The 27,876-nt window shown below is 46.1% G+C and overlaps 1 protein-coding gene across 1 annotated transcript; it reads left to right on the top strand.

The window, feature by feature from the left end:
- Positions 1-990: 990 nt before the first annotated feature.
- On the top strand, positions 991-23,345 carry PNPLA2 (patatin like domain 2, triacylglycerol lipase; the record flags this gene model as incomplete). The annotated part of the gene is made up of 9 exons (XM_079536706.1): positions 991-1,177; positions 14,613-14,845; positions 15,013-15,078; positions 18,803-19,012; positions 19,873-19,933; positions 20,844-21,017; positions 21,438-21,570; positions 22,243-22,365; positions 23,081-23,345. 9 exons carry the CDS (start codon positions 991-993, stop codon positions 23,343-23,345), a joined length of 1,452 nt encoding a protein of 483 aa, XP_079392832.1.
- Between the last annotated feature and the right edge of the window lie 4,531 nt (positions 23,346-27,876).

Here is a 27,876-nt window from a genome sequence, read left to right as displayed (position 1 = left end):
TAGTTTCAAGAGAGAGGGGTCATGGAGCACTCTGCACTGTAATTCTTTGTCAATGTAAGTTGTAGGGAAAAAAAAAAAGGCACAAGCTGATAATGTTGGCCATGAGTCACTGGATAAAGCATGGCAAGTACTTCTGAGAGGACAGATGGGTGAAATCCAAGTAGGAAAAATGATTTTATCTTGTACTGAGAGGAAAAACGCCCTTCCCAGAAGCCAGGGCAGAGGGCAGCTGGAACTTTGATCCTCCGATCACAGGTTGGCCATTATTTTAGCAGTTAACCCTTGGTGCCTTCCTGTGAAATCAAAGGAGGCAGTGCCAATGCCTTGCAACTCCTTAATCTCAAATCCTAGCACAGCAGTAGTAGTGAAAGTTGCTGGTGTTCTTGTTCTCTGTCAGAATTGTAATGGCTGTAGCTGGATACTGGAAGGAGTGCAGACATAACTGTTTCTTTCCTCCCTCATTTCTCCACTTCAGATCACTCCAGAAAATAGCGGTTCTCGGATGTGGTTTTGCTGTTCGCCTTTGCAAAGGTACTGAGGGGAAAGGACATGATTGTGATTACACTGCTAACTGATGATTACTAGATTGATAGGAGAGAGTGATTTAGTCACAGGCTTGACATTGGCACACGCGAGCTTTGTCACCGATAGATAAACGCTCCATCTCTAATCAGCTCTGGCTGAAAACTATTCCTTATGAACACCACTCGTGGCGTTTTCACTACTCGGGAACAAGCTTCTCCGGAGGTAGGCCTGCGCCTACGAAGTAGAGCTGAGGGGCGGCGGTATCACCGCCCCTCAGCTCTGCCCCTCCACAGTCTGGAGGCGGGGCGCCGTGCCGGACCGCCCCATATAAGCGCGGCAGCGGAGTGGCTGCCGGTAGCTCCGTCCGTTTAGCTGTTCGCGGTTCCTGTCGTCCTCCGGCCCGCCCGCTGACGGGCGGTGGGATGTGAGCGGTGCCCTTCGGCGTCCCCCGTCTTTGCGTAGGCCATGTTCCCTTTGGACTCGGCTTGGAACATCTCTTTCGCCGGCTGCGGCTTTCTGGGGGTCTACCACATCGGCGTGGCCAGCTGCCTCCAGGAGCATGCCCCTTTCCTCGTCGCCAACGCCCGGAAGGTGTACGGGGCTTCGGCCGGCGCGCTCACCGCCACCGCCCTCGTCAGCGGCGCCTGCCTCGGTAAGCGCCCGTTGAACCGGGGGGGGGGGGCGGGTGGTGTCAAGGCGCAATAGGGTTTGCTGCGCTTGAAGCTTTTCCTGTTTATTGTGAGAACAGGAATTGCAGAAAAGCGTCTTGAATCTGTTTACTCTTGCACTTAGTAGAGAAACAACTGAAACAAGTGTGAGCTGAGTGAAACCAGAGCTGTTGGTTGCTTGAACTCATCTGTGATCTCTCCAGGGCACTCCTTGTTCCTCGGGGACAGGTTCTAAAACGTCACCTTCGAGCAGCTTAAAGTTACCTGCTTCTGTGCGGTGAGGCTTGAACTTTTTCCCCCTTAACATTATGTTTACAGCAGCGACCAATGGAGTGTGGCTGTTGCTCCTGGAGCATACTGGGAGGAAGCTCTCAGCTCAGAGTTCAGCCTGGGGTTTTTAAGGCTGTTGTGCTGCGATGTCAGGCTTTCCCAGGGGTGAGGAGATGGGCATCCTCTAACCCCTTCTGTTGGGGTCCCTTTGCTGGTAGCTGCTGGCATTTGGTTACTCTGCTAGCTGCTGCTTGTAGCGGTGAGCTGACTGCACAGCCTGCTCCTGAGCTGGGAGGGCCTGGTGTTATACTGGCAGAGGTGTGGCACCGACATGAGACAGGCTGAAGGCATTGCCCGAACCCTTTGGCTCAGACACCATTACAGGGCTGAGCAAGTCTCTTATCTTGTCTACCTTGTTTTTGCTATTTATATATCTAGAGCATCCACAACCTCACAGAGGGCAACACCCAGTTACCTGTCTCGTTCCCTTTGAAGTGTAAGGAGAGGCACAAAAAAGGAGATTGAATAAGGGGCCATTTTTAGGTAACGTTTACTGCTCCCCTCGCTGCAAAAATGTTGTTTAAAGCCAGCGAAGGCATGGATTTTGGCTACTCAAATTATGTCTCAAGTTTGAATGCTCTTGGGCATTCTATTTCTATTTTTTTTAGCTCGGCCTGTGGCTGGCATGTGCCTTACATAAAGAACAGGTGACTTCTGAAAGTAAAAGCAGATGATGGGTGCCCAACTGGGGTCTGGTGTTGCTGCACTTTGTTCCTTTTATAAGCCATTCTGACAGTACAGATTACAGGCTGAGGTCCAGAGGTTGGGGTGAGCTCATAGGGAAGAAGAGGTCAGAGGGAGAAAAGGAGGTACAGCTGCAAACCGTTCTAGGAGAGCAGTTCTTCCTCTGTTGGAGGGTCCTGAGTGGACCTGTGGGCTTTTTAAAAAGCCTGTGGGCTTGTTAAAGCTCATGGCAAATCCTGCTTTGCTCTGCCTAATGTGCTGTCTGTTGAATTGGAGCACTGAATATTATCTCTGAATGGATGGCAAGCAGCAGTCTTGCTTATTTGGCTGCGTGTATATAAAGGTTGGTGCTTTTCTCTATCTGTACTTAGTTGTGATCTTAATGCAAAGAAATACTTTCAGAGGAGGAGTGGAAAAAGTTCTTCCTTTAGCGTTTTTTCTATTTTCCATCATTTGAGACTCTAGCCAGAGAAAACAGAAACTGCCCTGGACTTCAGGGTCTATTCATAGACTATGATCCCATTTTGTTTCTTATCCAGTCTTTCTTTTCTGGTCTCTGTGCCAGTCCAGCTTGCCTCTGAGCTGATTCTGATTTCACCCTGAACTGGGAGCACTCTGCTGTTGTTTGCACGTGGCAGTAAGGCTCTGCTGTGGACAAACACTGAAGTGAATGCCCTTGCCAAATATTCTGCAGCCTTGATTGCTCAGCGTAGACTTTGAAGGCACGTTTGAGTACAGCAAGTCAGGAAATATTGGACATGAATATTAGCTAGGCAGAGGACCTTATTTTGAAATAAGAGACTAGGAGATACTAATAGTCTGTTATGACCTCACCTTGCTCATGTTGAGTACTTTACTATTAATTGTGGAGGACTTGTATTAATTCTTCAGGGCTATGCCAACGGTGTTGACCTGTGTTTGAAGTGTTCTCTTCACCTTTGATATTATTGTTTTCAGTGGCAGGAAAATGCATTGTTTTTTCCACTAGAATAATCTGTGTGGATGCTGGAGTTCATTCGGCAGTCTCCCGTGTATAAACATGTTGGTTTTTTAGCCCAGAGGCTTATCTGGGCTTCTGTCAAGCCTGCTTCCTCTGGGCTTGTTGGAACCCAGCGCACTAAGAAGTGAGCCTCTGTGTGCCAAGCAAGTGAGAATTCCTTTCCTGTTGGCTTTATGGTCTCCTCCTTATGCCTACCTCATATCCTGTAGCTTTTCACAAACTTTTTGCCTGGGGCTTACCCTCAAGACTAAATTCTGAAGTTGGGGGGGGTGTGGGTGAGTAGAACTGTCTCATGTGATGTGACAAGACTGTCCTTTTCCAGTCACTAGTAATGCTAAAATACACTTAATGTTGGGTTCCAAAATCTTTCACATGAGAGTAGGGAGGTATATTTTTGTTAAGGGCCTGGAATGATCTCACTTCATTGAGCTGCATGGGATTTGGTGTGCTTGCTTTGGAGGCATAATGCCCGGTATGAATTATGGGATGCAAACCTGTAATCACTGAAAAGCTGTTTTTGAGCTGATGCTTGGGCCCTGGACTGTGCTTGTGATGCTTGTGACTCATAGTTAACCAACAGCATCTCTGCTGTCTATGCAGCACGTGAGTATTGTCCTGTACTGCTCTCTTCTGAGAGTGGGGGGGAATGCTGAATTATGCCTCTACTGTGGGGGAGAGGTGGATTCTGCTGTCAGAAGCAAAGCTGCCTGTCAAGCCCCCATCTGTGGGAGTTAGTCTTGAAGTGTGAATCAGCCATCAGTGTCAGCAAAAATAGTAAAGCAAGCCGAGGAGATGCTTCTGGTACAGAAAGGAGCATACATCTGCTAGGTAGAGCAGCATTGTTTGAAATACTCTTGAAAAGCTTTCCATAAGTTGTTTACAAACTCCTGTTTGTTTGGTTGTTTTTGTTTGTTTGTTTGTTTTCTTAGTATCTCAGTCAGGACCAATCTTGTCCCCTGGTAAAGTAACAGTTATTTGATAGTCAGGCTTGCTTGTCACCTGTCATCATATGACCACCAGGAAACTATACTGCTGAACTGTAGGAACTCTTTCTATTGAGTAATGGAGGAAGGATGAGGAGGGTAACCCTTTCAGTTACCTTTCAAAATTGAATTGTGCTGCTATCAATGAACAGTAACAACATCTTTCATTCTGAAATTATTTCTTGTGCATGCAAAGCCTTAAAAGCTGATCACAGGTTATTTTCTGTGTGTGGAGTCTAACATCAAATCCCAGATTGAAGGGAATAAATCAGCTTAGTTTCTAATGAGTCCTCAGAGTAATGCCAGTGTATGCTGGCTAGAGCATGAATCGTGAAGTCTATTTTGGGGGAAGCATGTTTGATGCTGCTTAGTGTGACTGTGGGGAGGGATCTGTAGATCTTCCTAGGTGTGTGAGGGAGACCTCCATAGTGTGTGGGAGTCAAAACACAAGTCCTTTCCTGTATCTCCTGCAACAGCCTTAGCTGGGAAGAAAGTTCTACTAGCTCAGCAGCCCCAGTGCAGTCAGTTGAAGAAGAGATGCGTGCACGGAGATACAGAGCTAATTCTCCACAGCTGGACTCTCCATGAAGTGGGGGTGAAGTGTTCACCAACATGGCTGGGTATAATTTTTTTTTTCTTAACTTGGCTGCACTTGCTTTGTTCTATACTTGAGAATGACAACGCAAGGGCTGTGGAAATGGTAATTTCATTCAGCCAAGCTCTGCTGGCTGGGTTGTTAACTGGCCAGTACTTTCCAAGTGAATCCTCTGTGCTTCTGCACATGCTTCCGTTGCCCAATTCTAATGATCTGTCTCTTTCTTTCTGCTGTGTGTTCCTGTAATAATCCTCTTCCTCTTGATACGCTGCAGGTTCTTTGAGTGGACCGATAGGTTTCGGAAGCCTTAGCATTTAAAGGATTTAGTACCACTTTCACACTGGAGGCTCTGGCAATGTCTGTGTACTTCTACTCCTGGGGATTATCTAGTTTACAATCCTGAGACAGAGGTGGCAGCTGGTGATCAAGGATCCCATAGCATATGTTAATTATAAGACTTGCTCTTGATGGCTTATTTGAATGCTGCTGATTCAGGGCTGGGCCTGGTGAGAAAGTTATTTTGGTGTATAATTCAGCAGGGTGTGTGTGGATTCGTCCTGTCCAAGTTATGTCATGCATGGAGAAAGTTAGAGCCCTGTTGCAGAGCACGGGGGAGCTGTATCTTAACTAGTCTAGTGGTGTTATATAGTGGGAATGGTTAAAAACTTATCGATGGAAGCAATCTGGCTTCTGCACATAGAGATGTTTGGTGTATGTGAGCTTCTGGTGGATGTTGCTACATCTGTCTTGCTGCCTTCCTTGCTTCCTTACTCAGCCTTGCAGGAAGATTTGTGCAGGGTCCCATCTCTTAGAAGGGTCTGTGCAACCTTCTGCAGTTGATTCCTGTCCTGCTCACAACCTGAGTCATCTTGATGTTGCTGGGGGGACTGCTGCTGACATCTGTGGATGAAAGGTATGTAAATCCCCAGACATTCTTGTCATGGAATGCAGCCTGCCTTGTGGTCTGCCTGTCATTGCTTCCTCAGTAACCTTCATCAGAACAAGATCCCTTCTTGAAGACTGCTTTGGAGCAAGGTTTCTTGTTCTCTTGCTTGTAACCTGCTCCACTCATTGTTAGTACGGGGAAAAATTCAGGGCTGTAAAGTGACACCAAACAGGTCTGTGTGAGATAGAAGGGCAAAGCGGGCACAGTGAGCAGCCTGCATGGAGGTGCGTGGGGAGGTACTTGGCGTGAGGTGACTTGGTGTGATGCTGATGACACCAAGCTGAGTGGTGCGGTTGATACGGTGGAAGGAAGGGATGCCATTCAGAGGGACCTCGACAGGCTGGAAAGCTGGGCTCGGGTGAACCTAATGAGGTTCAACACGGCAAAGTGCAAGGTTTTGCATTTGGGCCGGAAGAACCCCAGGCACCTGTACAGGCTGGGAGGAGTGGTCCTTGAGAGCAGCTCGGCAGAGAAGGACCTGGGGGTCCTGATGGACGAGAGACTTAACATGAGCCAGCAGTGCGCTCTGGCAGCTCGAAAGGCAAATGGGATCCTGGGCTCCATCAGGAGAGGGGTGGTCAGCAGGGACAGGGAGGTGATTGTCCCTCTCTACTCGGCTCTTGTGAGGCCCCATCTGGAGTACTGTGTCCAGGTGTGGAGCCCTCAGTACAAGAAAGACATAGAGATTTTGGAAAGGGTCCAGAGGAGGGCGACTAAGATGATCAGGGGGCTGGAGCACCTCCCCTATGGGGACAGGCTGAGGGAGTTGGGCTTGTTCAGCCTGGAGAAGAGAAGGCTGCGGGGTGACCTCATTGCAGCCTATCAATACCTGAAGGGAACCTACACCCAGGAGGGGAGTAAACTCTTCAAAAGGGCTGACAATAGCAGGACTAGGGGAAATGGATCCAAGTTGAAGGAGGGAAGATTTAGGTTGGATGTTAGGGGGAAGTTCTTTACAAGGAGAGTGGTTAGGCCCTGGCACAGGCTGCCCAGGGAGGTTGTGGATGCCCCGTCCTTGGACGTGTTCAAGGCCAGGTTGGACGGGGTCCTGGGCAACCTGATCTAAATGTGTATGTTTGGTGGCCCTGCTAGGTAGGGGGGTTGGAACTACATGATCCTTGAGGTCCCTTCCAACCCGGGTGATTCTGTGATTCTGGGATTCTGTGAGGTGGAGCAGCAGGCTCAGAGCCAGGGGTGGTCTTCAGAGCCATTTCTCATTTTCTGCCAGGGCTTGACAGTGCTTTAGCAGCCACACAAGCGGACAGTGAGAAAATATAGCGAGAAGGGAGTAAGGCTGCCCTTTGATGGCAGAGCCTGCATGCAGGAGTGCATTCAGTTGGGGTTAGACTGAAAACCTCCAAAAGCTGTATATAGACCTAGGTGGTGATGCGCAGTGCTTTGGTGTTGGTGAGCCAGCTGAGGGTAGTTGTTAGTGCATGGTAAAGTCAAGCAAAGCTAGAGTGAAAGCTAATTCTTCAGGCTCTGAAAATAGAAATGAAGACTCTTCCCTCTGCTTTTGGTTGTAATGGATCTGTGGCAAGCTAGCTGAACCTTGCTGGCATTTGTCAGCAGGAAAAGCCAAGAGGCTTCTCTACTGTCATGTAGCAGTGCTCTCTTCCCTTCCAAAGCATCTTACTTCCAGTGGTACTTCTACCGTCAAGTGGAAATGGTGCACTATATCCTGAGGTCTGTGTTGCTGATCTGCCATCAGGCCCTGGAAAGTGAGCATAGTGTATAAAGTTGTGCTTGTAAGTGATAGTTGCTCCTTCTGCACCAATTCCTGTTCAGAGTAACAACCACTGGAGGCTTTGTGGTAGTAGTTTTCACGAGGATAAATAAAGCAAGATGTTCCACTTCTGCCTCTGTATAGGGCAGAGGGCGAGTGCTGTGTGAGTGTGAAATGGCCTGAGTTTGGGTCCAGTTTTCCCCCCCTCCCTTCTTGTGATCTCCTTCACTAGCTTTTTCTTGCTGAGTACTTTTCAAAAGCAAGTAACCCAAAGGCCAGCGTTGCTCTGGCTCATAGCAAATAGTGGGAATCTCCTGTCACCACGTGCAGATTAAGTTGTACTCAAACACTGGCAAGGACTGAAGGATGGAGAAGTATAGGACTTTGAGTTCAGCTTGCCTATGGTCCCGAGCAACTTTTCCCTTTCATGTGCTATTATACCATTTATTTTCTCCCTAAAGCACTGAGCAGAAATGCAATGTTAATCCTTGTATTAGAGAATTACAATGGAATAAATTAGGCTAGTGGTGATTTCTGTTGTGATTGTGCCAGTCAAAAATCCTGGCTGTCTGCCTGGCCTGAGCTGCCTCTGGGCTTTTCTATTGATTGTTTCCCATAGAAGCTGCAGTGTTTTCTGCTTTTCATTGCCAAGGCAAATGCTCCAGTCCTGTGTCTGCAGAAACAACATGGGCTTTGGTTTGCAGGGTGTTTGCTAGTTGGTTAGACTTTGCTGTGTCAACATTAGTGCCAGTGCAGCAGGACTGTGTACATGAAAATCTGCACCCCATATCCAGGGTGTGGCAGTAGTGTTGGTTTATCTATCAGCTGGTGCACAAAAAAGTAACTATTCCTCTTACAGGGAAAAAATGGACTCATTCTGTTCAGGGCTTATTTTGATAAATACAGAATAGCCCTCTGCTTTTTTTCCCCTGAGTTTTACTTGAAGTGAACAAGTATGTTGATGAGAGGCTTGTGCATCTGAGGCAGTTGCAGTTGACCTGGATTTACTTAGCCCTTCTGCTGCAGGCTGCACCTTGGTGCTGCTTGTAGGTTTAGCAATGCTGTGCTCTGAATATCTGGGCCAGAAATTGTGGGATGAGCCCTTCCTTCAGCATCTGCCTCTGGCTTCAGGAGCTGGCTCTACTTGAAAAGCTGTCTGTTTCCACTTGCCCTACTCGTAAGGTGAGAATGTTCCTTCCACAGTCTGAGAGGGATCCCTGGGAGTTACTGCAGTATGGGCATGAATTGGTGCCTCTTACTCTTGAGCAAAGAGAGAGAGCATTATTTGTGGCCAGGTTTTTTTAGGAATCTCACTTGCAAAAGAGTTCACTTGTTTAGTTCTGTAGTAAAGCCCCAGTAGGAAGGGTAACCTGCCAGTGGGAACAGCCAGTTGTATGAGAGGGTTGCTCTCAGACTAAGGATGTGTTGTGGGCACAGTTGTGTCTACTGCCTCTGCCTTGTCAAAAACAAAATCTCCTTCTTGTATCTTTAATCTGGATCTAACTCATCAGAGCTGCTGCTTATCTGATGGCAAAATAGTAGAACTGAAGGAATGAGTGAGAACCTTAAATGTAAGTAACATAAATATAACTCGGATCAACACAAATTAGGGAAGTCCCAGAAGAACAGCTTGTTCTGGTACATGATGTTTCTCAATATTATTATCAGCTTGTAGGAAGACGTGCACAGATGTGACAAGAACTGCTGCCTGTAAAGGTTACAGTGCTAGCTGCCTTCTCCCAACCTTAAGTTTTTAATAAAGGACAGTTTTACTTTGTGTTAATTAGTGGGATAGATACAACTTCTGGCACGTAAGGAATAGTTCCCACTGCCACCAATACTTTTCTAGGATTTCAGCCTGAAATTGAGAATCTGTCTCCAGCTGTAGGATGCACATCACCTGAAAATGTCTCACAGGGGCAGATCCTAAGTTGTTGTTCTTATTTTCTGTTGGCATTAATTTATCTTTTTCATCCCCTCCTTTCTCCTACCCCCTCTGACATCTTCCAAGTATTACTGATGTGTGGAATGAGAACCTGACTACCCAAGTTGGCTTTCTTTCAGCCCATGTGAAGGTCTGTCTGGTTCTTGTTCTCTTGAAGCAATGGGTGGAAACCAGTTTGCTTCAGCACAAGCATGAAGCTCAGCCGGAGTTGTCCTTAGATCACCACTGTGTTGCTATCTGCTCTTCCTTCTGCTGAGCAAATGGGCATTCAGAGGAAATATCTGATAAAGTTGTCTCAGTTAATTATTTCCTAGTGGTCAACTTGCAGACTTCTGGTTCAGTCTCTCTTGCTTACAGCTTAATGTTTTTAGGCTGGTGATAGGATTGTGTTTTAATTGGGACTGTATCATCTCCTGGGAGAGGCTGGGCAGGAAAAGCATCTGTTGCTCACTCAGGATTCAGCAAAGAGGCAGAAGCTGCACTGATTGAGCTGGAGCAGCTTGGGGATTGGTACTCAGGATGAACATAGGACAGTTCTCCAGAGTTCTGTGCTCATGACTACAGGCTGGCTGTTAGCTGTTCCAAGGATGAGTTGCTGGGACAGCTGAAGTAGCAGCAATGAACACGCAACCAAACTAAATTAGCCTTGTGGGCAGTCATGCTGGTAAATTCCTTCTGACTCTTAATCCTAAATTCGGGACCAAGCAGGGGTCTATCAATGTGAAACTCAAGAGTTCCAGTCATGTGAAGTTGCCACCCAAATTGAGAGCAAAATTCCTTGGAATTTTTGGGGCTTTCCTACAGAATATGTGGGCCGAGCACCACACAAACCTCACTCTAGACATATAGCTGAACATGGGCTCTGTGCAACACCACCTTGCAGGCAGCTCCGAAGTGAGGTCCCTTGTTATGGTACAAAGCAGCTGGCTCCTGTCCTGGAAATCTTGTGGCCAAAATACCTTGGTCAGGCCATTGAGCTCTCCGGAGTGCCATTAGCACCTGCACTTTCTGCTAGTTCCTTTCAGAGCTTTAAGTGTCTGTCCAGTCTGGAGGCTGGGAAATAGGACAGAGGAGAGAGGAGTGGTGCCTTGCTGTTGTGTAGAAAGATTTCTGAGTTCTCGTTGGCTCTGGATACAACACAGGTTTAGCAAGAATCTTTTGGTGCTGCACACCATGGCCATGACTTCCCTGTGTGTACCACCTAGCAACAGGGATGAGGATGCATTCCCTGTATCCACCCTGCACCTGGCCGTGCTGTTCTCTGTTCTCCATCCCTGTTTGAAAGACTTTCAGCTTGCATCCTGTTTACCACCGCTTTAGCTGGGGAGCAGGAATGTCCCTGGCACAGAGGATGAACTTTGTACTGATGTGGAGCTCTTCCAGAGGGAGCTGCTTGTCGGAACGACCAGAATGCCCCTCTGCCTCTTCAGCCTGTTCTGCTCCTATTTTTGTTTCTTTCTTAAGCTCTTTTTTTCCACGTGAAATACTTCATGGGTCATCTGTCCTTTTGGTGACTGGAAAATGGATATCAGTGTGACCTGATGTCAGCAGGCAAGCGTCACTGTGCCCTTGGTGCTAAAGCTCTGCTGCTGGAGAGGTCAGAAGAGGCTCTTCTCTGCTCACCTTCTCCCATAGCGACTGACACCCAACACTGCATCCCACGGGAGGTTCCATGGGATGTTTAACTCTTGCAATAGCCTTCATCAACATGTGCCACACAGAGCTGAAGAAGACTTTGCCTCAGATCTCATAGTTCCAACTAATGGTGTTTCCTGCAGCATCACATCCATTTTGTGATTGCTCTTTAGCTCTTCTCTCCCTGCAGGGCAAAGGAGTAGCAGACTCTCCTTTGGCTGATGGGTTTTTGTATACAGTGATAAATAGTACATTCTGCTGAATGCTTCTGAGGTTAGAGAGTGGTAATTTAACCTCTCTGGGTGAAAGGTGAGCAGGCATACCTAAGAATGCAAGGCAGTGGAGGCTTTGAACCTGGTTCATTTTAGAGTTGAGTGTGTCTGGGAGTGAGAGCCAGTTCTTTAAGGGAACTGATCTTGCCAAGTCAATAAGCTGGAGTGAAACTCTTGACATAGCTTAAAAATGAAATGTGAACCAGCAACTGCCTGCAAGTCTTTTTGCTTGGGTAGCTGTATCTTGCTCTTTCTAGTTACTGCAGGAGGGTCACAGGCTGAACTTACAGATGCTCTGGCCTTCCTTCCCCAGCAGGTGGTTCAGGACAGAGCTGTCTGATGCTTCTGTGCATTGTCACAACCAGGAGGATGGCCCTGCAGTATTCAGGCTTGTGGTTAGCAGTGTGTGCTGGGATGGCAGCGCAGGAAGGGAGGGGTGTGAAGGGATGTGTCTTTTCTGCTGAAAAGATTCCTTCTATAGATTTTTTTTTAAAGAGGAATAATGGTTACTAAGTCTGTGCGAGGATAAATGTTGGATAAATTGTTGAATGGGAGAAGGATGTTTTCCTTGCAATCAATACGAACTCTTAGAGATTGTCGGTGTTCCTTACAATGTACCCCAAAAGGGAAAAGAAATTTCGTGTAGGTTTTCCACATGTCTCTATATCCTGAATCACTTGATCCTTCAAAAACTGTGAGAGACTTTTTCTGTGAACTGGAATCAGCAGTGGGCTAATCCTGGTAAGAGCAGACAGTTTGTGGCTGACCCCTGCAGGATTTCTTTCTCTGCTACTTCTCATTCAGTTGCTTCTCCCTCTGCAGGCTATTTTAATCCCATCCCTACCACAAAAGTTGTTCCAGGAAAACCAGCTTGAATTCTGCTCACGCTCTCACCTCCTCTTTCTTCTCCCATACTAGTTTCCAAGAGGGCTTCTCATCTGTCATAGATTTAGCTATATAAACTTGACTCCTTGGCTGAACCCTCAGTTGGCCTCATTTCCAGGAAAACTGGTGGTGCTGCGGATCACCCTGTACCTCTCTCAGCCTTCTGTGCTATTCTGTATTCAGTCATTCAGTTTTGGTGTTAGTGAGCTAACAAGTCCAACGGGATCACAGCTGCCCTTAAGCTGAGATACCTGAGGAGCTGCTTCTTACAATCTGTTTATATGTACACATAAAAAAACACCCAGCAATACCCAAGATATCAAACAAGTGAAACTGCTGACTAGCAGTAATTCTTATTCTGTCCTGTTTTCCCATGTCCCTCCCACACCTCTTGGCTGTGTGATGATGGTTGAGCAGGTAGCTGCAACTGAAGTTCTTCCTCAGATGTTGAGACAGGCTGTTTCCTGGTGCATTTAGGTCTTCACGGTTTTCTTCAGCAACTTCCAGCTCAGGCTTTTGCTCAGACATTAGTCATAAGCTCCATTTTATTGGGGTTGTTTTCAGTACCGCTGTCAAATCTTTCTGCAGGCAGGTTCTAAGTCTGAAGGCATGTTTCTTTAAGGACCAGCTCCTCGGTCACCCTCCCAGTGCAGCTGAGTTTCCTAGGATCATGTGGCCAAGGTGCCAAACTGGTGTTCTTTCATTCTTTTTGGTTTTGTAGCATGTTGTTTGTTCACCTGGTAAGAAGCAAAAGTATTGTAGGGATGTAGTGCTAATGTCACAGTGCTTGTAAGCCAGCCCCACAGAAATGAATTTACTTAGTGTTGGGAAGAAACTTGAACCATGCAGCTACTATCTGGAACAGGCTGGGCTCAGTGGCTTACTGCTAATTGAGTAAGTAAGATCAGAATTAGGCTGCTAAACGTTACTTTAGGAAAGAGCAGAAGACTGGGATTATAGTGCTAAAAATTGCTTCAAAGAAGGGAACTTGGATTTTCTGCTAAGTTGCTACCTCACATTACCTAAATCCTGACCCCAGAGTTTCTGGTCATGGCCAAGGGTCTCATTCTGAACTTGCTTGAGCTACTGGTGTTGCTGGCTTTCCTACGCACAAAATCACGTTCCCGGGCTGCATTAAGGGAGAACATGTTGCTGGCACACGTGTGTTGCAAAAGAATGGGATGTGTCAATACAGAGTTGAGGGTGTTGTTTCCCTTATCTCTATTAACCTGGGTCTAACTTGGCTATGGTTGCAGGGCTGGGGAGGGAAGACAGGAAAACAGAGAGGTCTCTCTAGTCAATAGAGTTGGCTTGAACTGATAGCAACTTTCATCTTTGTCCAAAAACCAGATCTCAGTTCGATTGCAGGGAAGATTTGTGAAAACATGGCTGTTTTCCTTCTGTTTCTGTGATTCTTCCCTCGATAATTTTCTCAAATATATAATAACTATGTCTCTGAGAGCGCAGTGATTGCCTTGTACTCAGAGGAATGCTTTGTACCCCATTGTGACTAGGAGATACATGGGGAGGCATCTGACAGTGTGTGCAAAGGGCAGTGTGCGGGGTGTGGAGGGTTTGGCTTGGGTTGGTGGTTTTGTTTTGTCCTTTGCCTTCCTTCCTACTACAGAGCTGTGGTCCTCTTGGCAGACTGGACTCCCAGGGACGGTGAGATAATGGGTTTAGCAGCTGCCTTTGCTGCTGTGCAGATGAGCTGCTTTCTTTTCTGTAAACCCAGCTCGGTCACTGAGGGAAAGTGTAAAGCAGGCATGCCTTTGTGAATCCTGCTTCCCCACAGGGCCTGTTTCTAGTGCTGTGAAATAGGGCACAGAAGAGACAGGGCACCAAATCCTCTCTAAATCACTGATTGCCTAAAGGAGCATAGCGTCCATTTTGCTCACCTGAGGTGTGATTGACATTGCCAGCAGAGCTGCGATGATGGATCACTTGGAAAGAAGTGATATTCCAGTCTGCCTATAAGCAAAAGTGCCAGTAGATGGTGTTTCTCATGGAAAAAAAAAAAGTGGATGCTTTGGAGTGGATTTAGCCATGAGCTCAATTGCAACAAAGCACCAAAATAACCTAGTTTTCTGTTTTAATCTTTTCACCAGCCCTCTGTTGTTCATTTAAACAGGACCTCCTAGAAAAGCATGAGGCCTTATCCAGATGCATGTCATCCTTGGCTTAACAGAGCATATGTGAGATGAGGGTAGCTGTTTGCAGTGCAAGTTTGTGAGTGCCAACACAGCTAGTTTCTGAGACTCAGTAACTGTGCCTGTTGTAGCCACTTATCTTGAGTTATATCAGCAAATAGGGAGAAACTTCATAGCAAAGCTGTGTACAAAATTTTTCTATATCTAATTTTGTGAAAATGGCTGATTTTTTTGCTACCATTTCATAGTGCAATTTTTCTCATTGCAGGTGAGGCTGGTGCCAGCATTATTCGAGTGTCTAAAGAAGCACGAAAGAGGTTCCTGGGTCCACTTCACCCCTCTTTCAATTTGGTGAAGATCATTCGGCTCTGCCTGTCCAAGACTGTGCCAGAGAATGGGCATGAGGTGGCAGCGGGACGTCTGGGTATTTCCCTCACACGAGTGTCTGATGGAGAAAACGTCATACTGTCAGACTTCCATTCCAAGGAGGAACTGATTCAGGTGACTTGAAGCTTATTGCTGGGCAAGAACTGCAGACTGTTTTGTTTTGTGTTTGTCTCCAAATGTCTTTCATAATGCGGTATAATTCTCAGTGTGTGTCCATATGGAGCTCTGATTAACTCGGTAGGCTTTGATGTCATTCTTATGTGGATCTCTTTCTTCTTCAGGCCTGTGTCTGCAGCACCTTTATCCCTGTCTACTGTGGGCTGATACCTCCAACGTTGCGTGGAGTGGTAAGACTCTTAAAATATTTCTTCATTAAATTACGTACTAATAAATAAGACAACAAATACTCTGGGCAATTCAACTGCCTGTTATATAGCAGCAATTATCCTGAAGAAGCATGAGAAATTCCCAAATAAACAATATTAGTGAAAGATATGCCTTGTTTTCAGGTCCTGCAGTTGGCTAAAATGTCCTGAAGTCTGGTTGATGTAACTTAAGTGCTGGCTGATTTAGTAGGTTTAGTGGACAGTTACCCTGGCTTCTTGGTGAAACCCTCCAGCACTGAGGCTCTGACCCATTGTTCATGTGGAAAGAACTTGTTTCCATGGTAGAAGCTATGTGTTCCTTTCCTACAAGCCTGGTGTCCTTTGAAGATTTTTCACTAGTGCTGTTAGCTGGCCTCTTTTCCGTGGCGCTCCTCACGTCCTTCCTCTGAGAATGTTTTATCTGCAAGTGCTCTTTTTATTTTCCTGTTCAAGCAAGCGTCCAGAGCAGTTTCTCCCTTTTGTGTGTTCATGTTAGAAATGAAAATGCTCAAAAGCTGCACAGGGCTGGAGAATCTTTGTATATAGCAGTAATGCCTAAGGGCCTCAGCTGAGCTTGGACCGCCGTTGTGGTGTGTGAGGTAATGCACTGTAAAAGACAGCTTATTTGCAATCTAACCAGTTGAAAGGTTAGAAAAAGCTGCTGTTCACATCTGTGTGTCTTGCCTTCCCACAGAATGAGCTGATCAAGATGCCTCAGTCTGACAAGGTATCAAATCTCTTAGGTGTCCTACAAGTGAGGTCGGTTTTGCTCCTGCATAATATGCAACTAGACTGTTTTTGTATTGTGCAAGCATGTTGAGCAGAGAAATGATTTAGAATAAATGATCAGTGTCTAGCCCTTCAAAGAAATGACAGGATCATGCTGGTTTGGCATTTGCTCAACAGCTACAGTCTGGATTTTTGTCCTACAGCTGGTGGGAATGTAGCAGTGGCTCTTGCATAAGACCTCTTTGGTGTTAACTGAGGTGAGCCTGGCTCAGGCAAAAATCACAAAATTCCAAAACAGTGTACAGCAATCGGGTTATGAAATTAGCAGCTGCTCTGGTGTACCAGGGAGTGAATTCTCATGTGAAGTTTCCACTTGGGGAAAGCCAGGGGCTGGGGAGGGTGGGCATGGGTGTGGGATGAGAGGAGGAAACTAATTTTTACCTCTTCCCCAGAAAATAATGACTCTTTCTATTTTTGAAAGTCAGTATGGTGAGGTGAAAGGCTAGATTAAATAGCATATGAACTTGGGAAAAGGCTTTGAAATGGGACTGCGTGGTTCCTAGCACAACTGATGACTCTATTTACCACAAAACAGAATGGCAGGCCAACTCAACTCACAGGTATCTGTTTTCAAGGCAATGTCTGTGAAAGTTACAGTGTCCTTATCAAATTCGTTCTTTTCCCTCCTGTTTTTCCAGTATTTGCTTTTTGTAATTCTAGCCTCCTTATGGAGGGGATGATGAAGGTGGGTGGGAGGGAAGGAGAAGTGAGTTCTTAAGTACTGAGGAACTAAAGGGTCAGTTACTGACCCGAAAACATGCTCTCTAGCTGTGACCTTTCTGTGGCATGTGGGTGAGATGAACCCTTAAAAAGGGTAGAAGAGAGCTAGCTGTTGTTCTTGTTGAGTGCAGGTCCCAGGGATGGGGAGGACTCAGTAGGAGAGTGGAGCTGGGGACCTCAGGAATAATCTCAGACTGTGGGCTGTCCCCAGGAGTTGCTGCTTACACCTGCAGGTAGGTTGAGGCTGCAGCCAGCGGCGCTGATGCTGCTCGTGGCATTGCAAGAGATTGTGGAGTGGTCAGCCTTGGATTGGTGGGAGGTTCAGGTAAATCCAAAGAAGTACTGGCTGACCTTGAGTAAGAAGCGTAAACAGTGCTGCTTGCAGAATGGGCCAGAAGGCAGGGTCTGAATGTGTGTTCCTTGATCTCAATGCAGGGTTTGGCTGCTAGCTTTATTGTAGGCATCTTTCAAATAACATCTGTTAGCTTCTGCTGCCACCCTCTGGAAAACTTATGTTTCTGCATCCTTAGCACAGGCTAGCTTTGTCTCAGCTGATTGGCCAAAATATTCGTCTCTGCCTTCTTTAGGCAGAGTGAAAGTTGCTGTTTCCAGCAGAGTGCGTGTGTCTTTGAGTTCTATCTCGTCCTTCTACCTTCTTCACTCTCCAAACCCAGGTAATGCAGGAGCCACTACCCATGTCTGTCTTGATACCGTGTTTGGTAACAAGGCCTGACATGGATGAAATGCTCCGTGCTATGAGTTAACTGTGGTCTGTAGCCTACAGCTGGAATTACAAGCCACTTCTCTTGAACTTGTACACAGAGGTAGCCCCACAGTTTAGTTTGCCCTCTTGAAGCCCCCTGTGTAGTCCACTCTGATCCTGTTGCTTGGATGGGAGCTGAATTCTCCTAGCTGCATTTGCACACTTGAAGTCCAGGAGCCTATGAACTGTTCATCAGGCTCTTACAGCTTACCTGGAGAGGTCAGCATGTGTGCCTTCCAGAGAAAGTGGCAGGCACTCTCTAGGCAAAGCAGACAGTGTTTTCCTAAGTTTTCCCAAACTGTTCCATGATTTTGTGGCTGTGCAGCGAGAGACTAGTATCAGTGGTCAGGCTGCCTGATAGGTAAGGCAAAGGAAAGAATTAAAGCACATCCTTTTCTGGTCAGCATTTCCCTAATTTGCTGGGAATCAGCATCTGTCAGCTTTGCCTTTTGCCTGTTCAGCTGCCCAACCAGTGGAGAGCTAGGTGTTACAGCTGCTGCTTCAGGGGCTTCGTAGCTAATGCACTCTGATTTACTTCTGAACCCACCCAAAGGAAAGAATTTTTAGGCAGCAAACAGATCAACTCTTCTATAAAACTAATCATTCTCATTTTTGTCAGGGGTACACAAGAGCTCAAGTCTTGTTTCTGCAAGGATCTCAAGCTTGCTGTTCTCTCAACTTGACCAGTGTCTCCATCTTCTGCATATTCCTTGCTCTGCCATAGCCCTCTGATAGGATTCTCTTGCTCAGCTCCTTGTGCAATTATGGTACATTAAAGAATACTTGGAGTACATACTGCTGGGTTTGTCCTTCCAACAGGGGGAATGGAACTGTTTATAGTACGTATGTACAGAACGTTCTCTGATAAGAACTCCTGTTAGGAGCAAAACCTGAGTCCCTTGTACTCTGTTATCACACCAAAGCTAGCGGACCATAAACGTGTACCCATGTGTTGGAATTCTGTTTGATTAGCCTCCTAGCAACAAATAAAGTGTTTTCCTTCTTGGTTAGCAAACTGTGACAGTGGGGACCTGTGTTTGAGCTATTCGTTTTGAACGCAAGTAAAAATGTCTCGCTGTCTCAGTGTGACAGCTGAGATCAGTTTGCATTGCAGGTGGTTGTTGGTGTGTCATACTGTTGGAATGAATGTGACTCAAACCCTGTGGCAGATGTAAGTCAGCAGTCACACAAGTGAATTGTGCTTTTGTCATTGAAAGCTTGTGGTCAAAAGACTCTTTCCTAGGAGGAAAGTCACATAGCAAAAGGAGATGATACTCAACACAGGTGTGCTGTCACTACTTCCAACTCTCCCAGCTCTGGTGGATGCTGTTCGTTCTTTCCCAAAGTTTTTGGCACGGGTGTGAATGGGGACACAGAGCAGAAAAGCTTGATCAATTACAAGAATAAAGAGTGCTTCATTTCTCTTTATTTCAGAGATATGTTGATGGAGGAATTTCTGACAACTTGCCACGATACGAGCTGAAGAACACGATCACGGTGTCTCCATTCTCAGGAGAGAGTGATATCTGCCCACGAGACAGTTCCACAAACATGCATGAGCTGAGAGTCACCAATACAAGCATCCAGTTCAACCTTCGCAACCTCTACCGCCTCTCAAAGGCCCTCTTTCCTCCAGAGCCACAGGTGAGGTTCTTGGCAGTGTCAGAACTTGGGGGAAAATGGTTAGGCACTAACTGTCATGTGTGCTTCAGCAGAAGAAGATCACAGACACTTTTTTTTTTTTCCATCTATTTCTTTGTCTTGACATTTAGTAATCCAGTGACTTGGCAAACCTTGGATATCTGCACAAAATTGTATCAGTGGCTGGCTTTAATTTTGCTACTTTAAGATCTGTAATCTGTTCAAGAAGATCCCCATGCGACTCTTTGAAGTGGCATTTGCCAGGAAGCCAGGCTCACTTCTAAATAAGGATCTATCAGCTCTCAGAAGTAACGTGCTCATGAAGGTTTTTTTAGAGGTCATGCTACAGGTACCAGCTCAAAGCCAGAAAATGTCTCTCCTAAAAAGAGCCAGAAAAGCAGGTGGCACTGTTAACAGTTTTGTGTGCTTCTGCTTCTGAGCAAATGCAACGTTAGACCTGGCATTTGGGTGCAGTAAGCATGCACCCACATCCCGAATCACTTGTCCAAGTTTTATTTGCTCCTTCTTTACTAGTCTTAGCTGGCTTTTTGTGTGAGCACAGCAGCACTTCCTGGTGTCTGCAGGGAAGTATTCTGGGCTACTTGTTGGACTGAATTCCAGGCAGCTGCCTATAGCAGTGTCAGCTCTAGATGGGGAAATGAAGTGGCCGCAACTCCAAGCTTGTATTTGGTAGTATTTCAACTTGAATTATCAAGTGATGCTCATATCCAAAGCCTTCATGTTACAACTCTTATTCATGCTCAAAGCAGGACAATTTCTCTCAAGTCAGCATTGAGCTCAGTGCTTGCTCTGCCCAGCTGAAGAGCCTCCAAATGAATTGCTTTTGCTTACCTCTGCCACAGGTGCTGCGGGATATGTGCAAGCAGGGCTATCGGGATGCGCTGCACTTCCTGAAGAAGAATGGTAAGGCACCGAGTGTTTGTGGGGTGTGCTGAATTGTCTCTTGGGTGCCAGGCTTTGTGACTTGGCCCTGAGGTTAGTTAGTGGTGGGTTTAAAAGGTGGAAGGACAAAACTGATCAAGGAGCATGATTCAGATATCTGAATGTGGAATTTCCACTTATAAGAATATTTTAGCTCTTTAGGACACAGAGATGGACTAGATACCTCTTCATTGCAATACAGAAGGACTCTGACTACATTGAGGAAAGAGCAGTGGCTTGGGCATGACTGAGTGTTGAAGTTATGTAGTGTGTTCCTAGTGTTATGCCAACAGAGTGTATTGCCGTTTGGAGTGTCAGCCGATAAGCCAGTGCCCTTCTGTGTGCAGCTAGGGTAAGCCTAAGGAGGCAGAGCAGTGCAGAGTGCTGGCACGCCCTCAGCAGCCCCCAGGGCATGGCAGTTTGACGCTTTTGCAAATCTGACGTTCCACCCCTGGGCTTCCCTGCCTGCGTTGAATTGCTGTTGCAGGCTGAGGGTGTTTGATACCACCTAGTGTCGATTTAGCAGACCAAACGCATTTGTTTGCTTTGTGGTGTGTACTTGACTAGGATAAGAGCTGTCATGCAGCTCTGTGGATTAAGCTGTGGGAGGGGAATGTGGATTGGTTGCTGGTGAAATATGTAGCAACAAAACAACCCTATGAAACGGCCCTCTGTAGTGTGTGGAGGGGAAATCTAAGAATTTCTGGGAGGGGGGAAAAAAGATGATGATGTTAAAGCAGTCGGATTTCTTACACGCTGTGGTAAGCACTGAAACAAATGAGAGACAGGGTGTTATGTCCATCTGTTTGGGAGGTGGGTGAAGTGAAGAGTGATATTTTAAGTGCCAGGCAAGAAAGAGTAGCTAACTTGTATAATCTTTATTGCTTCTCAGGTCTCCTTCACCTTAATCGTCCAAGTCCTGCTGGTCCTCTCCTTGCAATAGAAGCCCCTCCAGGGGAGAAGAAAGAGGAAGAAGAAGAAGCTGAGGACCAGATGGAAAACAACACCGCCCTTGCTGTCGTTGAAGACCACATCTTTGAACACTTGCCTCCCAAACTGAACCAAGGTATGGTCCGAAGGAAAAGAACCTTTGCTGTTTTCGTGTGCTGCGTGGTCTGTATCAAAGGACTGCTGGGATGTGGGTCTTGCTTGTTAGTATCTGGGGATTGAGCACCTGCTGGTGCTTAGATAAAGTCAGAGCTTGGATATGAAGGTGTGGAGGCTGAACTGGGAGAGGGTGGCTCATTTGATACTTCTGCACTATAAGGCAAGGATAGGATCTTGATGCTTGTATCATTCAGGAGCTCAATAAAACAACACGTTGTTGTTCCTCAGCTGTGCTCAGAATTGCTATCCTAAGCTAGACTTCATTTAAAAAGTAGAAGGTGAGAAGGGGCGACTACCAGGCTGGGTAACTTGAGAGATACTGCAGGAAAGGGGTAGTCCCAGTCAAGAGAGATTCAGCTATGTTCTTTTCTGTCTTCAGCTCTTTTGGAGGCTTGTGCTGAAAGAAGAGGTTTCTTGACTGGTATTAGCAACACGCTGCCTGTACGTGTGGCCACTGCCATGATGGTCCCCTACCTGCTGCCTCTGGAGTCTGCTGTTTCCTTCACTGTCAGGTGTGCCTTCAGCTGTTTCCTCTGGTTGTTTTCTATCTAGTGCAGCTGAATATTTAATGTAGCTGGTGGAAGCAGGATCCTTTCTAATGACTGGAGTGCCAGAGTTCCTGGGGAAGGAGTTCATGCTACTTAACAACCATATGCAAAAATATCCCTACCTTCATGTGTAATTTAGCTGCAGCCAGTACTGCCAGCTTGAAGTAAGATTGCTGCATGCTGGAACTTGCCTTAGAAAATGATATATTTCAGAATCTGGAGAAAAGCTTCTTAACTAGAGGAGCAGAGATGAAAATGAGAATCTCATGAGATGTGACACTTCTGAAGTGAGGGGGGAGTAGCCCCGTTGCTTCCAACTCTACACTTATGCAGCTGGGAAGGCAGGTCTGTCAGATGTGTTCTTAGTACAAAGTATCCTGTGGAAGGCTTCTGAAAGGAGATGGTTTGTGATGGACTTAGGTTGGGAAGATACTCTGTTGCTGAAAGCAAATGAAAAATAGGGAAGGCACAGATGTAAAGATTAAGCCCTGCACTATTCTCATCTTTCATAGCTTCTCCCATTTACTTTTATGGGTGGTAGTGTAAATGACCTGTACAGTAACCGCCACTGAAATACTGTGCTTCCTCCTGTCTTTTGTACGGTTCAACTAATCTTTGTCTCCTGTCTCTTTCCAGGTTGCTGGAATGGCTTCCAGATATCCCTGAGGATATTAGATGGATGAGGGAGCAGATAACTGAAATCTGCAACTATCTTGTGAAGAAAGCCAAGAAGAAACTGGGCAGCCATCTTTCAGCCAGGTATGGCTGTTTTCCTCCACAGCTCTGTCCTGTAGCAGAACACCCAATGTCCCTTTCTACCTCTGACTTCTATAGAGTCCACTCCTCAACTGTTTGGTAGACTCAGAACATGGTCTACTTCTCTCTTCCCATTACAGGACCTTCATAATGAAGCTGTTAGTAGAACAGTAGAACAATAGAAGATGTATATCTAATTGTAATATCCTAGCTTATTTTACTTTCCTTTTGTGGAAGACAGTTGTGATGTTTGTCAGTCCAGGGTCCCCAAAACATCCCTTCTAAGGGTTAATTGAGCTCAAATGACTTTTTCTGTCTCAGGATTTAAGCTTGGTTTGGAGTGGGGATGCACTGGAGTGGCCAAGAAATATCAGAGAATTTCCCAAATGTGGCAGAGTGCTTTGGATCTGTGTGTGGGTGTGTGCCTTGGCACCAGCTTTTCTGAGCTGAATTCCCTACTGGCTGAGGCAAGACTCGGGCAAGAATAGGAAAATATTACAGTAGTAGGCAGAGGGTCCTAGCTATGATTCAGATCCTAGCACGAGAGACTGATTCTTCCTGCAAGAGCTCATGATCTGAATAACTGGGAGATGTGAAGGACTATGGCCATGCAGCCAGTTAGTGGTGAAATGGAAACGTCTCTACAGTTCTGGAGCTCTGGTCTGGTGACCTGCTCAAGCTGTCCCACATACTAATTCTTTGCGTGTCTGTCTTTCAGGCTTTACTATCATCTTGAGCTTGGTGGGCCCCAGAGCCTGCCAATTTCTCCAGGATCTCCTTGTGGTGAAGCAGTGCCTATATGGATGAGAAGCAACCGTTCCCTGTCTGATGTCATGCTGAAGTGGGAGGAGTACCAGCGTCAGCTTGTGATGGGCTTACTCTGCATCAATGTGGACATGCAGGCATCCCTCTTCCCTTGGGAAGGATTTCAGATGAAACTTCCACATTTGGACTGTGCAAAAGAGTGCCTGCCACTCTTCTGAGCCTGCTGTGCGGAGAGGGTGGGGATGGGTGGGAAGGGAAACAGATAAAGAGTGAGACCAGTCTTATCCCTTGGCAGCAGGCTGCCCTGTGCTCGTGAATATGCTGCAGAGGGGGCTTCCCAGGATGGAGACTGGTGGAATTGTCTGTAGCCATTTATTGCCTGCTGGGTTGTGGATGAGTAATCTGTGTCAAAGGCACAGAGGCTGATCCCTTGCTCAAGACTTGTGTTGAGGCTTGGCCATGGCCCATAGCCATGCTGATGTTGATAACCCAGCTGGGCTATCCCAAATAATGCACTTTGAATTGCCGTTGGCTTTTCACCGCCAAATAATCGGGATGTAGCTGATGCTCTCAAGTTCTCGTAGCTTTTAGCTTCCTTTGGCTCTTAGAGCACATTAATCTGTTTTTTCTCAAGTCATCTGACATCCCTTAGGTCTTTGTGCCGCTGAAGGATAAGTAGTCTCTTGCCAAACCAATGTTCCAAATCTCCTTTTGACTTTATTCTTTGACACCGGATCATTGTCTTTGTCCCTTAACTGCATCCCCACTGGAAGCCAGAGCTGGCCCTACTGCAGACTGCACTGGGGCCACAGAAATGTAGAAAAGTAGTGTGTTTATCCTGGTTTATATTGTTGTGGACTCTCCCTGTGTAATTTCCATTTTGATAGAACTTTGGCAGCTTGAACTTAAGAGTGTTAAATGTCATTGAACTTATTTTAAAGCAGTAACTTAGGCTGAGTTTTTTTCTTTGAGGAGTTTGAAGCCTCATTCTTGTCACTGCTAATGGAATTAGTGTGGGGTCAGACTGGAAAAGCTCAGCCCTACTACGTCAGGATCAGTTCATCAGTTGACAGTGGGGAAGGAATGTGAAGTGCTTATAGGAATGTGAGATTGTATGGGTCATGTTATCTTTGAGAGATTGGTGGTAGAGTGTCACAGCACGTTCTGGGAAGGTGGCTGCCTTTGGCAGGGGTTGGGCTTCGCTCATTAAGGGACCATGCAATGGAAGGAAATTCCGAGTGGGTGCCACGTATGACACCTCCTGTCCAGGGGGGACTTAACTCTTTTATTTGAGGATTTGGGATGAGAAAGATTCAGGTTTGCAGTTATATCAGCCTCACGGTTTGCCTCTTGTGTTGTGGCTCACTGGTGCAGCTATGCAGCTGTCTATAGCAGGAGCACGAGAAGAGGAAGTGAAATCAGCAGTGCTGGTGCATGTGCCAGTCTTCTTGGAACTGACTGTGCTTGTCGTGTCCCTTAAAAAGCTGGAGCAGGTCTGGGTTCTGCCTTATCAGTAGCAGTCTACTTGTGATTTGCTGTGCAGAGACATAAGCTCTCTGTTCTTCCCAGGATGAGATGTGGCTTCCTGTGGGGTTTGCGTGTACTTCAGTCTTTGCACTGTGACACAAAGCCAGCTCCTGGTATCTCTTTCTGCAGCACATCTTGCTGTGTGAGGCATCTTCTACCTCTCCTAGCACAAACAGTATGCAGCTAGCCAAAGCAAACTTATGCCCTCTCTTTTGGGGAGCTTCAGCACAGGGTGTCTAAAGCTGGTACATAGTCTGTATGTGGAACAGTAATTTATAATGCTCTGTTTTCTCCCTTTGATTTAAAAAGTGAAAATATCCTCAGAAACTTTAATAGGTGGAGAAGGTAGTGACTCTACTTAGTTACATCTCCACAGGCAGTGTGGGTGAGGTGGTGGGTGCTGTCTCCCACCAGCATAACTGTGCCCTGAAGAGGTTTGAGTACTTGTAGCAGAGACTGATTAGCACCAGAGCATTTCTTCACCAGTGGCTGTTGCAGTCTGGGAGGCAAGACGGTGGGCAGCTGTGATGCTGATGCTGTCTGTGAGACACCAGAACAAATACTAACTTGTGGCTGAGAATGTCAGCCCACAGTCCTTCCTGAGTGTAGCTCACCTTGTGTAACACAAGGGCCTGCATGGTTTATGAAGTAGGCCTGCACTTACAGTCAGATTTATTCTTAAGCTTCACATAGTTAAGGCAACTAGGGTGTAGAGGAATCACTGTGGGGAGGAAGAGAAAAAGAATATAGAGGATTCTGAAACCAGATTGGGAATATAGGATTATAAAGCATATTGTATTTTTATTTTTTCTAAAGCCTGTGGGACAAGCTGAATGCCATAAATGTAGTGAAGGTGAACCAGCAGCCAACTATTGTCAGTTTGTGACAGCAGGATATGCTTGAGATAAGGTGTTTGTGATATGGTGTGAGTGCTTATTGTTTTCCACTGCTCTGGGCTACCTTCTTAGTTTGCTGAATGTGCATCTCCTGTCCCTACTGTACATGGAGCAATTGGTGAGAATGTGTAGCTGTTTAGTGGCATGAAATTAAAGCATTGCATCCAAAAGTAAAGCCAGAAGGGTAATGCCAGACGAGGAAACCTCGTGCTTAGAGGCTGCTGCCCTCTTGGCTTTGCCTATTTGTGTTAACATAAGGGTGGAGAAAAATGATTGCAACTATTTTTATTTTTTCCTTCTTCCTGGACTGGTAAAACCACTGACTGATTTATGTAAACCACTAAACTGAACCAAATTCTTTTGGCAATAGTACATGCTAAGAAATTGCAGCTTGGCATCCTCAGCCCCTGCTTTCCTCTTGTGTATCACACCCAGCTGGGCTGGTGCCACTGTCTTCCAGTGCTCTGATCCAGAAGGTTTGCTGATTCTGGTCCATACATTTCAACAGAGTAACTGCTATGGTAAAAGGCCTGAATTTCATTCTCTTGCACCCCGTCTGCTGTTAGCTCCTTTTTGAGATGTTAATATAATAAACTTTTATGCACTGCTGACTTTAACCACAAATCAAAGCCTGGGTTTAAATGTAAAGGCCTATCTCTTCTGGGAGGAAACTCCTGTTTTCCCTATGTTAATTTGCAGGGTGTGGAAGGATACTTGGGAAAGTATCACTCTCTTAACCCTCTTTTTGCTTGTATTCCCAAGTGGCTGTTGTGTGACAGCTTGTTGGTTTTGTAGATTCAAGCTCAGGTAAAGAAAGTGATCTGTCAAAAATAAATACCGCACACTGCCCTCTGCTTCCTTAGGAAGAGTTTCATGATTTCCTTGAAGTTCATCACAGACTGCAAAGGATCAAAAAGATAAGATCTTTTTGTACATCAGCAAGCTGGAAGGAGAGAATGTGTGGTTGGGAAGCCTGCTGGTAGTGGCCAGGGCCTGTGCTCTCTTGTTGAGAAGTCAGGATCCTGGACCAAAAGTTCATCTTGCAGCCCACATCTGAAATCCTTATAATATTCACTTGAATTTTGCAAGAGTTTCAACCCTTGCAGTTTCTATTGTTTCGCTTAAAAGATCTGTGCATTCAGGAATCCATTTTCTTTTTCTTCTTCCTATGATACGGATACTACTTGCTGCTTTTAACACGGCTAACGATCAACTTCTCGTGCATCTAACAGGTCCCTAACCTGTACAACACGTGGTTCAATGCTGTGCACAACAGTGTGTATCAATGGCATGCTCTGTAAACCCCCACGCATGCATGGTGTTTTGGATTCGGTTTGCTGCCTGACCTACTGTTAATTCCACAGGTTGGTTTTTCAAGGGGTAGGAGGAAATTCTTCTGCGGACTGTCAGTAGGACTTAGGAAATGCCTTCTCGTGACTTCCTGGGGGAAGCCGTGTACATGCAGCACTCAGACTAGAGAATAAGAGGGTGTTGCCATCTGCCAGCTCTGGGGTTCCCCCAAGTTCTTAGATGCTTACCACTGTTTTTGTCCGTTTTAAGAATCTAATAATCCAGTTTCCAAGCTTTCATTCCTTCTCTTTACAGAAGAGCTGTCACTTCCAAAGGAATTATGGAAGAAACCCTGAAACTCTCTGCATGCATTTGTGTCTGTTTTCCTTATGGGTCCATTTCTGCAAAGAGTAGGTGTGGGTGGCAGTGCTGCATGTTGCCAAAGTTTGAGGGCCTTGTCAACAGTTCTTTGCAGCAGTTTTCTCGTCTTCCCTTTAAAATGATGAGAGAATGGACCACCTTGGTTGATCACCACATCAGCCAGTTAGTTTGTGCCAAACTCACCCTGTGCCTTCACAGTGGGTTCTGCTTGCCCTACGTCCCTGCAGTGTCTGCCTTTCTGAATGCACCAGGACTTGTTCCTTCTCTTCCTCCTTTCCCCTTGCCCATCCGTGGGACACTTCTCTGTTCCCAGTCTGCAGGACAGTCTCTAACTGCATCCATCCTGCTGTGTGGCTGAGATAGAAACTCAGCCAGGACTCTGCTGTTGTCACTGAGTTTAAGAAGCCCCTGAGGCACACCAATGCGTGTGGAAATCCTGTGGTAATCACTGATGTCAGAGCAGCAACTTGACCAGCAATAGCATATGCAAATGATGTTATTTACATAGCAAAGTATTCAAGTAGCGTTCACGGTAATTTTGAAATTACAGTATTAAACCGATGCTTTTTTTCCTCCCGTTTCCTTTTTCTAATGTTTTCTGGAGAAAAAAAGTATTTATTTTGGCAAAAATATATCTTCTAATAAAAACTTTCTC

The sequence above is a fragment of the Tetrao urogallus genome (assembly GCF_951394365.1).
Source record: "Tetrao urogallus genome assembly, chromosome: 6".
NCBI lineage: Eukaryota > Metazoa > Chordata > Aves > Galliformes > Phasianidae > Tetrao > Tetrao urogallus.
This window is presented reverse-complemented; position numbering and strand designations above follow the sequence as displayed.